Source organism: Poecilia latipinna, unplaced genomic scaffold (genome assembly GCF_001443285.1).
Source record: "Poecilia latipinna isolate Pla-1442-1.1 unplaced genomic scaffold, P_latipinna-1.0 Scaffold1561, whole genome shotgun sequence".
Taxonomy (NCBI): domain Eukaryota; kingdom Metazoa; phylum Chordata; class Actinopteri; order Cyprinodontiformes; family Poeciliidae; genus Poecilia; species Poecilia latipinna.
This window is the reverse complement of record NW_015114177.1, coordinates 10,685-25,129: the sequence shown is the minus strand read 5'-3', so window position 1 is coordinate 25,129 and position 14,445 is coordinate 10,685. Positions and strand designations below refer to the sequence as shown.

At 37.3% G+C, this 14,445-nt stretch overlaps 1 protein-coding gene across 2 annotated transcripts in view; it reads right to left on the bottom strand.

The window, feature by feature from the left end:
* The window catches only part of LOC106963638 (solute carrier family 23 member 2), a 38,356-nt gene extending 24,609 nt beyond the window's left edge, over positions 1-13,747 (bottom strand). The window contains exons 1-5 of one of the 2 annotated variants that reach the window (XM_015058661.1): positions 13,713-13,747; positions 13,265-13,448; positions 11,020-11,201; positions 6,995-7,112; positions 5,384-5,540 (exon numbers count right to left, since the gene is read on the bottom strand). In XM_015058661.1, coding sequence (XP_014914147.1) covers positions 5,384-5,540; positions 6,995-7,112; positions 11,020-11,201; positions 13,265-13,339 — 532 coding nt within the window. In that variant the 5' untranslated portion in view covers positions 13,340-13,448; positions 13,713-13,747. Of the gene's footprint in view, positions 1-5,383; positions 5,541-6,994; positions 7,113-7,269; positions 7,454-11,019; positions 11,202-13,264; positions 13,449-13,712 lie in introns of those variants that run through there. The other variant, XM_015058662.1, reaches the window with a different exon arrangement.
* Positions 13,748-14,445: the final 698 nt, after the last annotated feature.

Genomic DNA, 14,445 nt, shown 5'->3' with positions numbered 1-14,445 from the left:
CATTTAAGAAAGTGCATCTTGTTAGTGCTGGAAAAAAGTGCAGTTTCTGTGATTTGAGGCAGAGCAATAGAGTCTATGATCAGGTTTGCAATTAACATTTGTGGGAGATGTTCAGTGGTTCTCCAGAATAAAATTATTCAACGCACACTATGCTAACAATTTATAAGGGGGCCATGGGTGCAATGCAAGTACACAACCCATCATTTGGCAGAAAAACTGCATGATTTTCCCCGTCTCAGCAGTTTGGCATAGTCCTTATTGAATTGTCAAGTGTTCTTCACCCTTTAAGCATACCATATGACATCAGAATGGCTGAGCAGTCTAAGGTCGCAGTCTACCCTGGAGTCATGGGTTTGAATGTCACTTCTTGCAGTATTGCTTGAGTAATAGTAATAGAAAGTGATTCTTTGTAATTTGGTATCATGTTTGTGCCTCTTAATTTATTCAAGTTTTGGAGGTTTCTCCATCTTTTCCCCAGTGTTAGTATTTATGTAAATATTTTCACATAATAGATTTAGAATTTTTCACACGTTATATTTATAATTTCACTTTTTGTGGTGGCTATTACATTAGGTTGTTTACTATTATTGGTGCACACATTTGGTAAACACCTCATGTTTATTTGGATCGTTATCTATTTTGTTTTGCTGAGTTTAAAGGACTGGCTTTGGGAGAGGACTGATTGTAAGGCAAACCAGGAAGTCGAACAATCCATCAGGCTGCTGGAAGCAGGGGACTTGATGATCAAGAGTCTGCCTCTCCCTACTAATACCACAACTGCTACAATATTTTTGGTGTCAGGTTGCTTTAACAGTACTGTTAAAGTCAAAATGTTTTAGTTTAAATTTGTTATTTATGTTTATGCATCGTTTGTCTTTGTCTCATCTCCCACCCATCCTCCTTTGTGTAGTCTAGCCTTTGTGCATGAATTCCCCTGTGTGTTCATTGTGTGAAGTCAGATTTGGTTTGTTAACCTGAGTTAGGTTTGCCTTATTTGATGATTTCTTGTAGGGCCATTTTGATATATTTTTGAGATTTGTTGGTGAAAGTCTTTTGTGAAGATTTTTTGGAAAAATAAATAGAAAATATTTTTTCATATATGCCTTTGTCCTTGTGCCTTACTGATTGGACTGTAACACAAGGCAAGAGAGTTTGTGGTCAAGTCTGCCAACAACATTTGTGAGGTACGTGCAGCAATTGTGTTAATGAGCTTACACTTAAGTCTAGCAGGGCCTTTTGATGTTTGCAGTGACACTCATCAATGAGAATCTTCAGGTTCTGGATCTGATGAGCTTAAATAAACCCAGATACCTCATTTTGTCTTCTAGACATTCATTGCTTACCCAAGCATAATGATAAAGGCTCAGATCAGTGGATTATTTTGCTGAACATGTAATTACATTCTGCCACTTTATTTTCTTTATTTCATTTAGGTAATACTGTAAAAAAAATGTAATCCAATAGCCACACATACATTTTATTTTTTTAAATCCAAATCAAAAGTAATATTCAAATCACAAGTTAATAATATGTAGTTCTGTTATTTCACACAGAAAGCTGAACACCGCTGCACCGTTTCTCTCTTGTTTATTACTGTCCGTATTTCAGAAAAACAAGTTGTTAACAGTAGGGCTGGGCCGGGCTATATCGCAACCATCGAGTATAAATTGTCATTCAAATAATAAACTTTATAATAAACTTTCACCGTCAAATTCACTGTGAGTATGGTTTATCCGACACCCTATGAAGGTATCACTAGTCCCTTCCCCCTCCCAATATGGAATTTTCTACCAATCACGCTGCTCGGAGAAAGCAAACAACATGGTGACAATGAGAGTTTGAGGCGAGCGGGTGAATGAGACGGTAACTGAAGAGGAGTCAGATGAACTCGTCTAGTTCCGAAGAGAAACAGCGCTGGAACAATACTTTGGCAGTAGTTCAGATTTTATATGGAGGATGTCAAACAAAATGAGGTAATTTGCGAAACATGTTGTAAAACTATTGCCACAAAAGGCTGTACCATAAATTTATTTCACCAACTAATAAGACTATTGTTTAACATGCCGTTCCATTAAAGTGAAACCTGTAGACGTAAGTATGATTCATTTAGTGCTATGCAATGGGAAAAATAACTCAAAACCATTCTTTTTTTCTCGCTCCCCATGTTGGCTTTACATGTAGACACGTTGCCATAGCAACTGAAGACAACGCAACTTTATGTGTTAGGATTCAGCACTAAAAACACTCAAATATTGCCCTCACACAGAACATAACATTCAATTTGTTACAGTTTTGGGTTTTTAGGCTTGATGTGTATTTTGCTAATTTTATTAATGAGTGATTGCTGTGGTAGATTAGCTATCTATCAGTCAATAGCAGCGGTGGCTGATTAGCTAATTTAAACACCTGCTTTACTGATGATCTGTCAGTTTGTGTGTAGGTCGCCTTTTTATTTTTAAGCTGAACCAAAACACACCTTATTCCACACCAAATCTATGTTAAGTTTGTCAAAGTCAAGCATAACTGATCTACTTCTCTTTCCCTCACTATTTTTTTCTTAGTTAAAACTTATTTCTCACCTTGTTATCTAGTCATAGTGTAGACAGTTCATAGCAAAACACTGCATCTCTTTTTATATGAGCTTACATTTAAGTCTAGCAGGGAAATGGAGGCAGGAACTTGCGTGGATGAGATCATGCTGCAAGGGGTCTATAGCTTAAAATAACATTGGAGCTCATTTAAGAATATTGTGATATATCATGTATCGTGATATAGCAAAAAATATATCAGGATATTAGATTTTCCTCATATCCCTCAGCCCTAGCTAGCAGTCATGCTTCTGTCATTCTGCTGCAAAAATTACTGAATATATTCCTGCTGCTGCTTTTGATTAAACTCATAATTAAACTAATCTGTACTGAACAGCACTGTAATAGCAGTGGCTAAGAGCCTTAGCAGTGGCAGCCTTATTTAATTCAAGAATGACGTCAGTATCACATTCAATTCCAATAGTGCATCAAATTATCGTTTTTATTACTGTGTTCTACTTGATTGGGAGCTATATTCAATTTTGAAGTATGGGTTAGTGACCCAGACCTCCAACCTTTAAAGATGGAATTCCAACTTTGGTGGACAATCCAGTTGATCTGCAACTCCAAAATTCTGACAAATGCAACACTGACCTGAAACGTTGGGGTACCTTTTCACATGACCCCAGCGAACCTAAAGTTTGAGCTCTACTAAAAAGTTATACATTCTGTAAATGGGCATGTGTCTAAACCCTTGCTGAACTACTCAACACTCTGCTCAAGTTGCATTGTAAGTAATGCAACTTCTCCCATAGGTATTGTGAAAGTGGTTGTCTAATGCATATGCACACACTTACATGGTGAATACAGGCATGTAAGTGGTGAAAAAAATATAAAGATTTGCAATTCAAAGGCGACTGTCAAAAAAAGTCCCAGTTTTCAGCTGACATGTCATTCTTTCTTATAGTACTGAAGTTACACTTATGTAAAACATATTGCAGTGGTTTAAACTTGGACATGTTTGACTAATATATACAGGATTTGAAACAGGTGTTAAATCTCTTTAATCTGACTGTACTGATATACAGGCCAGGCTCACTGAAGAATTTTAGAGTGAAAGTAATGTACAGCTCTTGAATTCTAGGGCTTTCAGTACAGCAAGTTTTGAGGAATCATCTGAATTCTTGCTGCCGTTACATAATTTAAAACCCTTTTACGCCTGAATTTCAAATGTCTGCCTACATATTTCTTCCTTATTTTAATTGTAAGTAGTTATTTAAATGTCCTGTGAGATGATATATTTACCCATTTATCCATAACAACTGGAACTTTCAATACCCAGCAAGTTATTTTCGCAATTTACTGTCTATTAAACGAGTGTCCCCCGGATTAATTTCACTCTCTGCAGCTGCAGCTGTGAAATTACTGTAATAACCCGATATTGGCTGGAAAGTGCAATGTCTCCCCTTTCAGAAACCGTTGGAATTTGTCAGATAGCGCCAACTGTGGCAGAATTACAGTACTGCAAATTTGGATGTGTCCAGAAAGTGTGACCACTTCTATCCAAGCAGAGACTTTGACAGTTTGAAGGTGTGCAGCATCCATGCATGTTGACACAAAAACAAATCATCATCAATATACTTATAAGAGCAATTGTTGCTCCGTATTTATCATGGAAGAGTTAAAAAGAGCTATTTCATGGCGAAGAAATAGTTGAGTCAAAAAGCGAAGCTCTCAATTTACCGGTCGATCTACATTCTCATCCTCATATATGGTCACAAGCTTTGGGTCATGAACAAAAGAATGAGATTGCAGATACAAGTACCTGAAATGAGTTTCCTCCGCAGTGTATCTGGACTCTCACTTAGAGATAAGTGGAAAATAATGGATGGACTGATAGCCATTTACAATCAACCTGAAGTCCCCTATTCTACAATGAAAAGTTGCCAACAACCTTGAGAAAACCATGAGATTCATTCTTCCCAGGAATTAATGTGCTACCAAATGTTGCCGATCCTCTCAGTAGTGGACATCCCAGCATGTTCATTCCAATGTCTGACCTTGCATTGCTCGAAGCAATTGCCACAAAAAAAAACAAAAAAAAAAAACAAGAACTGCAAGAAGTTATCTATGGGTTGCAAGCCCAACCCAGCAACTCTGCCTCTAGCCTTGGCCCCTCTGCAAAATCAGACCTGATGACATGTTCTATTTGTTTTCTTATGTTAATAGTTGCATGTCCAAGAAGGAGTTGGTAACACACTCGTGTGCTCTGTTCAGTGTTGATTGAAATATAGAAAATATGCTTCGATCATGTGTCCAGAAAGCGTGATGCATTTATACCTGTTTTTGCATACACTGCTTTCCTGATTTAAGTGTCTGTACATGAGGCCCTGATTGCTTCATAATGTTCTGATGCCTGAAATTACAGAACTACAATAGTCTGTGTTCCCTCTTAACCTGTTGGTCTCAGGTTGTCATTCACAATGACAGGGGTGTCAAACTCCAGTCCTCAAGGGCCGCTGTCCTGCAGTGTTTAGATGTGCCACAGGTAAAAAACAGTGGAATGAAATGGCTTAATTACCTCCTCCCTGTGTAGATCGGTTCTCCTGAGCCTTGCTAATGACCTAATTATTCTTTTCAGGTGTGGTGCAGCAGAGGCACATCTAAAAGTTGCAGGACAGCGGCCCTTGAGGACTGGAGTTTGACACCCCTGTCACGAGAGGACCCAAATTTGGGTCCTCTAGTGACAGACAGGTTAATCATAAACTGGTTGTGCATTTTGGCCAACAGCGATAATTGCATTTTGTATTTGCATGTTTAAAGATTAAATTTTGGTATTAAGTAGGATTTCTTACCTGGATAAGGCATGTGGAACCATGGCGAGTTTTTCAGGGCATTCAGGTTGATGTCGGTTCTTGCCGAGAAGCCATACTGATTCGACTTTGAAGGCAGGACGTCAGAGACGGTCAGTAAAAAGCAGATCAGCCAGGCACCACACATTCCAAACAAAGCCTGGAATTTAAGATCAGTGTCAAGAGCATCTTGGTATTATTTAACTTAGGTTATTTTGTGTGACTATATAAAGCTACTGAAGTAAAAAAGCAGAAAGGATGATACATAAAGTAGAAATTCAAGTGGTCAACATTTCCCGTAGATTCACTAATTTATAATACAAGCTAATAAATAACTGTTTGCAATCATGTTGTCCAATAAGGAGGGGGAAAGAATCAGGTATATGTTTCCTTGAAAAAAATGCCTTTCATGAGCTTGAATGTTTTACACAGAGGAGTCCACAAATGGTTTTGATTCTGAGTTCAGTCTCATATGAAAAACATCTTTACAATTAAACCAAGTGTGCATGTACTCTTAAAAATGCTAAACAATTAGCGAGTAATTCTGTTGACATTTTGGATTAGGTTGGAGCTACAACAGCTTTTTATCATATACAAGTACATGCTTAATGATACAACATAACAAAAACAACCACAATAGAGCTGGAGGTTAAAAGGAAAACAAAGGACGCTCATCTCATGATACGTGACTAACTGCCACCTTTTCTTTTCTTTAAAGAGAATCCTGTAGAGCATAATGCCATGCATCATATCATTTAATGGAGAACATAACTCCACAATTTTATGAAAGTTGTTTACATTCTGAAAAACATGTGGTCTCATTTGATGTTATACCTGGCTTCATTTCCTCAACCATTAAGTGGAACATGTTGTGTATTCCCTTGACCTAACTCAGACATGAGTCCAAATGAATAATTCTACAGACATGTTTTAGACTCACAGTTGGGGTTTTTGTCCTGCAGAATCTTGATAATTGCTGCAAGTCTTTGCCAACTCTAAAAGTTGGCTAAGACATATGGCAACTAGATAAACTGAAAAACAGATTGAATTCAAAACTATCAACACTGAAATGTAACTGACTGAAGACTTTTTTTTCCTGAAGACGTTTCTGTCTCTAAATCTTTTTAAATAAACTTTTATTTGTACATTTGCTTTTTTAATTTCTATTCTATTTTTGATCAAACATGTATGTGTACACTCAGTATTATTAACTAAGATTCTTAAATCCTAATTTTGTTTGAATTTCTTATGGATTTTCTCTAATCCTTACACACTTCTCTTAGAATGCTCTGAGAGATTTAGAATATATTTTAACTTGACAATGCCAGGGCCTACTGCAACTACTCAGCAATCAGGACTGAATGCAGCTTACAGTCAACATTAAACTGATTTGTTCAGCATCACCTACAGCTAATACATGGGGTGTATTTATTTTAGCCTAAAGCAATGTTTGCCTTGTGGTGATTAGCAAAATTGCACAATAAATTCCAACTTGAGCACAGTTGTTAAAATGAATTTCATCCTCTCTTACCTGACATTTTTCCAACATATATATATATAAAAAACTTTACTGTGAGAAAAGACAAATACAGAAGATAATCTGAGGCGACTCACAGAAAAGAGCCTGAACAGTGGATATTGGAAAACCTTCCACTTCTTATCCTTGTATGCAACCATTGGAACATGAACTTTGCTGAGGTACTGGGAGAACAGGAGGATGAGACAGACTGTGCTGCAGAACAGAAGACAGGACAAAATGTTCATGTAGACACTGCTCATATATTAATACTCACAATCACATGTCAGAGTTCAAATTTTACTTCAATATGGTAAGCTGATTTTATATATGAAATAGAAAATTAAGGTGACATCGTAGAGAAGTAATATACCCGGTCATGATGCAGCAGAACCCTCTAAATTCCCCTTCATAGACATGTCTCACTAAAACCAGGAAGTTAGAGTACATCACCCCAGTTCTAAAGTCCTTCCACTGGTTCCCTGAAGCTCAGAGAATAGACTTTAAAATACATGAGTTTGTTTATAAATCACTGCATGACTTAGCATCACAACACATTAACACAGAGGTTCCCAAACTGTGGGGTGCGCCCCCTAGGGGGGGGCGCCGTGTCATTGCAGGGGGGGCGGGGGAAGCCGTCTGGATGAGAATAAAAACAAAACATGAACACTGTATGCGCTGGGTTTTTACCTTAGAATGGCCAACTCTCTGTTATTCCTATGTCAATTTGATACAGTAGGGTCTTCCCATATTTGTGTCCTCTGTCACTTTTATCAGCAGTTAAAACTGTTTAATCCATTAATATGTTGTAACCTGTTTTTCCAAGCCGCCTTTAAACGCAACATGAGCGCTACGGCGCTGGGTTTCCACCTGTGAAGGAGACCTGCTGCTGCTGGGCGGAGCTACAGGTGTGTTAGAATCACGGCAGCAAACCAGCAAAACGCAAAGAACTTTTCACAGTTTTTCCCTCCAAACTAACCGACTGAGTTGAGTGAAGCTGTTGGATGCAGGTAATGTTAGCTAAAAGATGACTAGCTAATATCAATACAGAACCTTAAGCTTAACAAGTAGGCTACCGATGTTGGTGTCTATTTTCAGCTACGTACATTCATTTTGCCCCCAAAAAAGTTGAACCCCCCCGCCCCGTCACACACGTCGTTTCAACCAGACAGCCATTTGTAATCCATAGGGGGGACCCAGAAAATGTTTGGAAACCACTGGGGGGGCGCAGAAGAAAAAGTTTGGGAACCACTGCATTAACAACTGGATGTTTTTGTATCCACTCATTTCTGGAGGCCTTACATCCACAGAACCGGAACCAAACATGGAGAAGTAGCACACTGTATGATGTTTTTTTTTTTTAATTATTATTATTTTATTATTTTATGTTTTTATGATGTAAAACACTTTGAACTGCCTTGTTGCTGAAATGTGCTATACAAATACACTTTTGACTGATTGATGTCAGGACTAAGGGTTCAAAAATCTCTCCTTTGTTTTCTCTACACAGTACAGCTTGTGACATTAGCTTTAGTCCCAGTTAAGCTCCAAGGATGAGCTGCATGGAAGGCCACACTTGATAAGAACAAGCAGTTAGGCACCCCAGTATGGTTGCCATAGGAGATTCAAAGATTTCTCGAACAAGTATGAAAGAATCAAATCAACACTCCAGGTATGTTTTTGTTGCGGGAATAACATCATAATATGATGTAAAGCTCAAAAAGGATAATTTTACATAATTAAGAACAACCTAAGTAAGTTACTTGTTCTCACACATTAAAATTATTTATGCAATACTCCAAGAAACACATTTAAGTGATTCCCAAACATGTGAAAATGCTTTGCAGGAAGGTCTGTTTGTCATTCTGATTGTTTTACTGCAGTTTCTTGAGTCTATTGAGGTTAAAACTGTAACTTTTGTAAACAAAAAATATCAATGAAGCTGTGATGAAAGTGAATAGATAACTCTTCAATCCTCCAGGACTGGGAACAACTGTGAAGCCACTCATCTAAGATGCATGCATTTGTTGGCCTCAATGCAAAGACAAAGTAGTTTTATTTATACACATTGGTGTTTTTTTGCATATTTTGTTGTCCATATCCATGTGAATCTATAGGCTAGGGAAACAAATAGCACTTTGTTACACAATAGTGTATTGATGTGCAGAGAAAATGCAAACTGAGTGTCCTCATTTGTGGACTTTTATTTTTTGTCTTTTTAAATTATCCATGTTCAAAGATAAGACAAGGTTATGTTTTTAATGTTTCTCACTAACCCTAAGCTAAAAAAATAATTAAATGCATATTAAAGGAAGTTGAGAGTCTTTAATATTTCTTTTTTATGTCACTTAACAATTTTGCTCCAATTCATCTGTCTGAACTGTTCATTAAAAAAGCATCTCGTGCAAACTGTTGACAGTGTTTTTTTTTCTGTTGTTGTTCCTACACAGTGAAATGCTTTAAGCAATGTGCTTCAAAAACACACCTTTTTTACTCTGTAAAACAATTTTACTCTGTGCATTTTTTTCTTGCTCGTTTTAACTTTTACAACTATTGTCAATTTGTGCACCTTTTATTCTGTGGTCTGTTTTTCTGTGTTTGATTTTAATATACAGCCCTTTGGTCAGCCCTGTGGTTTTTATGTATTGTTTTTTATGCTGTGGTATGGCACCCTACGAGTTTCCATTTAGCCAACAATGCGATATATTTTATCTTTTTAAAATGAAAAACATTTAAGAGTTTAGGATCGTGCCTATGCTGAAGAAAAAAAAGAAAAAAGCAAATAAAAAGCAATGTGCTGCAGAGCGGATCTATTTCTCCAGGGGCGCTGTGTTAATAAGGGGTTTTATATCAGCATAATTCTCCTGGTATTGTCCTTTGTGTCTGTTGTCAATAAAACAACAGATGCTTATTTATTAGGATTATTATTTATTTCTTTTTGTGACAAATATTATAAAACATGCACCACTCAGACAATGTAAGCAATCCATTACCTCAATATTGCTGTGCATCAGCAGTATCTAATTGTTCATGTATGACATTGGACAGGAAATTTGATCTCTAACTAGACTTTCATCTGGATTCACATTTCATGCCATAAAACTGATGACTGCAGATACACATATCAAATTTATTCCACTCTATCAGAAATGAAATGTAATATATTTGGTGGCTGGTTTGTACATGTGCAGATAAAGTCGTGGTGGACATTCACTGAAACATGACCCAGAACAGCTTAGCTTTTTAATCCACAGAAAGAGCTTATTTTGATGCGCTATCATCTAACAAAGGCAAAATTATGAATATATTTGCATAACAAGCAAAAGCCAACCATATCAAATACTGACTGTATCTTAAATCACGTCCTAATCCTCAAACTGTGTTTATTTTTTATTTTTTTGGACCCCAACTTAATTAATTATTTGCAGGCCACAGCAAAGGCAAACTGAGGATGAATCTTGGTAGAAATTGGTAATGATAGCGAAAACAACAGCACAGACTCATCAAGTGCCTGAAAACACATCTGTGTTGTGTTTCAGTTAGGGGTGGATGATATGGAATTCAGGTTTTGTCAGGATATTTTGTGGTATTACTTTGATAACAACAAACATGACCCTAAGAAATATGTATTACTTTAATGACAGTAGCTGTATTTCCATTAACTATAAAATTGTGCAAACTGATACTTGCTTAATGGAAACACAACCATTTTGAAAAACCTCAAATTTTTCGATAAAGTTTTGCATGAGGTGATTTTTCAGCCATATCAAAATAGATTATTTAGCAAAACTGCAATGGAAACACCTTTTGTCGCATCAAACGAGTCGGATGTTACTACTGGCAAAAACGACAAATAAGATGACACAAAGAGGTAGGAGGATGATGGTTTGTTTTTGTTTCTTTCAGATCATGTGAGCTGGCTCCCCCAGAGCTCTCAGCATCACACAGTTCATACATAGTTGTGTTTTTCCACATAAGCAGAATTTGCACACATTTGTAATGGAAACGCCGCTAATTGAGCACATTTGGTGTGACATTTGGGCACATGAGAAACTTAAAATCTCTACAGTAAGAAGGCAAGGCTCTGAAAAGTGTTGATTGAGTGCATCAATGAAACACTCACAGAGCAGCAATTCCCCAGTGACTGCCACATTTCTTCCCAGCCTCAATGAACAGTGACAGGCCGATGAGGGTGATCGTAGGAGCGATAGCCAAAGGGCCGATGTATGTAAGCACGAGGCCGATCAGTCCAGACAAGCCCAGGACAATCTGAACTAGAGAGGCAACCAGGATGGCCCCCTGAATCTGTAGGAAAAAACCAAAGAGGAAAACTTTTGAACTCGCATTCCAGAGAAAGAGATTGTAACTCAGTTAACCACCACTTACAAACATCATTTGCATATAAGGTGTTCCACTTTTATCCTTTTGAACACACTCATAAATATATTTCATACAGTTGAAACTGGCTTGAATACATAAAAAAGGCAGACCTTTTATCACACTGTCTAAAGTTAAATCAGACCAAACTTCTCTTGTTTTAGGTCACTTTGAATTACCAAATTTCTGTTTGCTAAATGCCACAAAAATGAGAGACAAGATATGTCAAAGATTGGTGGGTTTTTCACTCTTAAAATCAGAAGTTTACATTCAGAATGCACAGTTTCCCCCCTGTATTCTATAAATCTGTTGGGCTACCAGACTAAGCATTGCCTGTTTATTTTGCATAGTTTTTTTTTTTTTTTAATACACCTGTAACAGCAATAGTGAAGACATATAAAAATAATGTTTTCAAAAACCTGTTTAAATTGGGTTTATTTATTTATTCATGTATAGTCTCTCTAGGATCCACTCTATGGCGACTGGAACATAAACGCAATGGTGTTCAATTCCAAGTTCAAAACCCAAACAAAAACACTAGGTAAGATTTTGTGTTTTGGCACTGCAGAGCATAAATGGATCTAGTAAATGTAAAATTCATAGACTAAACACCAAATAAAGGAGAAACACTGCAATGACAATTTCTGAATGGAATTAGAAATATCAAATAATAACTCCGATGGAAAATAATACAAAACTGAAAATAATACAAAACTGACAGATCGTGACCAATCCCTCAACATTTTCTAATGAATGAATGAAGCTCAGTGTCTCGGTTTACTGTTTTAACAATAAAAACTAAAATGTTTTTTTTGTTTTTTTTTTGCATTTTGTGCTTTCAAACACTGTAGCAGCTCACTAAATGTGGCTGTACACTCGTGTGTTTGAAAGGTTTCATAAGATACACATAGAAGTGGAAATAGACAATTGTTTTACTGTGTGTGTTTTAAGCTTATAATGTGAGAGAACAATTTTCTATGTTCCAGTTGTTTTTACGACACAGTAAAAACTGAAGTCAGTCCTATTACATCCAGCATATTAACATGAAAGTCCTAAAAAATAGCTTTGTTCTTTCAGTTATGTTGGGCAACATAACTGAAAACATAATGAAGTTAGCAGTCGGTTTGAATTTGGGAAAGATGAATTATTTTGAGCAATTTTTGTGAAATGCACGTAACAAAAAATTTCGTAGCAAATATTTTGATCTATGGTATTGAAAATAACTCTTGAATAAAACGCATTTATGCACAAAATCCTAATTACATATGTGCTGTTTAAATATTTCAATATGTGCAGCTACAGTAGTCTGAGACCCCATCACATAGATTCTTTTTGCTTTTTTTGTTTTTTGTAATTTCCAGCTGAGTAAATAAAGACATCAAGAGCTGAAAAGTATGCAAGTCAAGCTCTCAGCTAAGTCAATAGGGAAAAGAACTTCAAATGTGAACAAAGTATCTTAACTTGGCAGGTTCCTTAATAAATTTACTGCAACAGACAGATTTATGATTATAACCCTGCAGCTTTAAGTATCTTAAACATCACTGCCTCCACTGTCATTAAACACCATACAGTTATAAATCCTGCCAAGCACATTTTTACTTGACGTGTATTATGCAGAAAATCTGGGAATTACAGCCTCGTGCACAGAGAAGCAGAACTGTGTCAAAAAGTGCACAAAGATAAATTCACAGGTAAAAACCTTTTCTTTGGGAACTCTGTGACTGACAGTACATTGACAGGGAGGAAAAAAATCATTGAAGAATAGTCTTGCATAACAGCTCTTACCAAGCTGTAATTTTCAGAAACTTGTTTAAAAGCGGAGTTCATCCAAAATGATGTAGACTCCTGACCAACACTAAGAAAGATTACAAATTATGGAGCTCAATGTGAATTTTCTTAGGGTATTTTGGCTCATGGAATTTGCAATCTGTGCACAGTGTCGCTAATCCATCTGGGAATGATTCCCTTCTTGCAGCGAATATTTTACTAACCTCACGTATTCGTGGCATCCAGATTTCATCTGAGTTTTCCAGTGGCAGTGGACCGGTGCCATTCAACAGCTGCATGGACAGGGTCGCAGGTGCATTTGGGTCTGGACACTGCCATTTCGGCAGGGCAAGAATGGCCAAAGTAGGCGTGATGAAACTGAAAGTCCCTCCCTGAAGGATTGGTAACCTGTAAATCAGTAAAGTCGAGAGTTTACAAGTCAGCAGAGCAGGGCGACCTTAATGGGTGGAACGGGAGGCAAGCAAAGTTAGAGATGGAAGAAGGCTACTTGTTAAGCTTAAGGTTCTGTATTGGCATTAGCTAGCTAGTCATCTTTTAGCTAACATTACCTTCATCCAGCAGCTTTACTCAACTCAGTCGGTTAGTTTGGGGGAAAAGCTGTGAAACGTTTTTTGCGTTTTGCTGGTTTGCTGCCATGATTCTAACACAAACCTGCGTAGCTCCGCACAGCAGCAGCAGGTCTCCTTCACTGCCGCACAGGTGTAAACCAAACGCTCATGTTGCGTTTAAAGGCGGCTCGGAAAAACAGGTTACCACATGTTAACAACGGATTAAACAGTTTTAACTGCTGATAAAAGTGACAGAGGACACAGATATGGGAAGTGTGGTTTCTGTGTCGGGGGAGGAGGTTCCCAACCTGTGGGGTGCGCCCCACAGGTTGGGGACCTCTGCCTTACTGTATATACTATTGTGAGATAGGAATAATAGAAAGTTGGTCATTATGAGGTAAAAATAAAAGAAATAGCTTCCAGTCTAGGGCTAACTCTGGACGGTTAATGCCGCCGACACATAAAATTGAGCAAATTGGAATTATAAAACTAAATTTGCTTAATGGAAATGCGCCAATTAAAAAAAAAAAAAAAAAAAAAAAAAAAAAAAAACAGCAACATGTTTCTTTGTAGGCACTGGCCTCCTTGGACAATGTGCAGTTGGCCCACCAGAGGTCTCAAGCATCGCACAGTGCATCCCAAGTTGTGTTTGTCCACTGCAATTTTGCAAAACGCTTCATAAATACGCAGCTCCTCCCAAGGGGCTTGCCGCTTCATTGAAGACTTATTCACGTGTGATTTTCCTATTAAATGGAAACACAACAATTTCGACATTTTTTTTTTTTTTTTTTTTTTTACTTTAGGGGGGAAATTTAAAAAAATTTTTTAAAAAATTG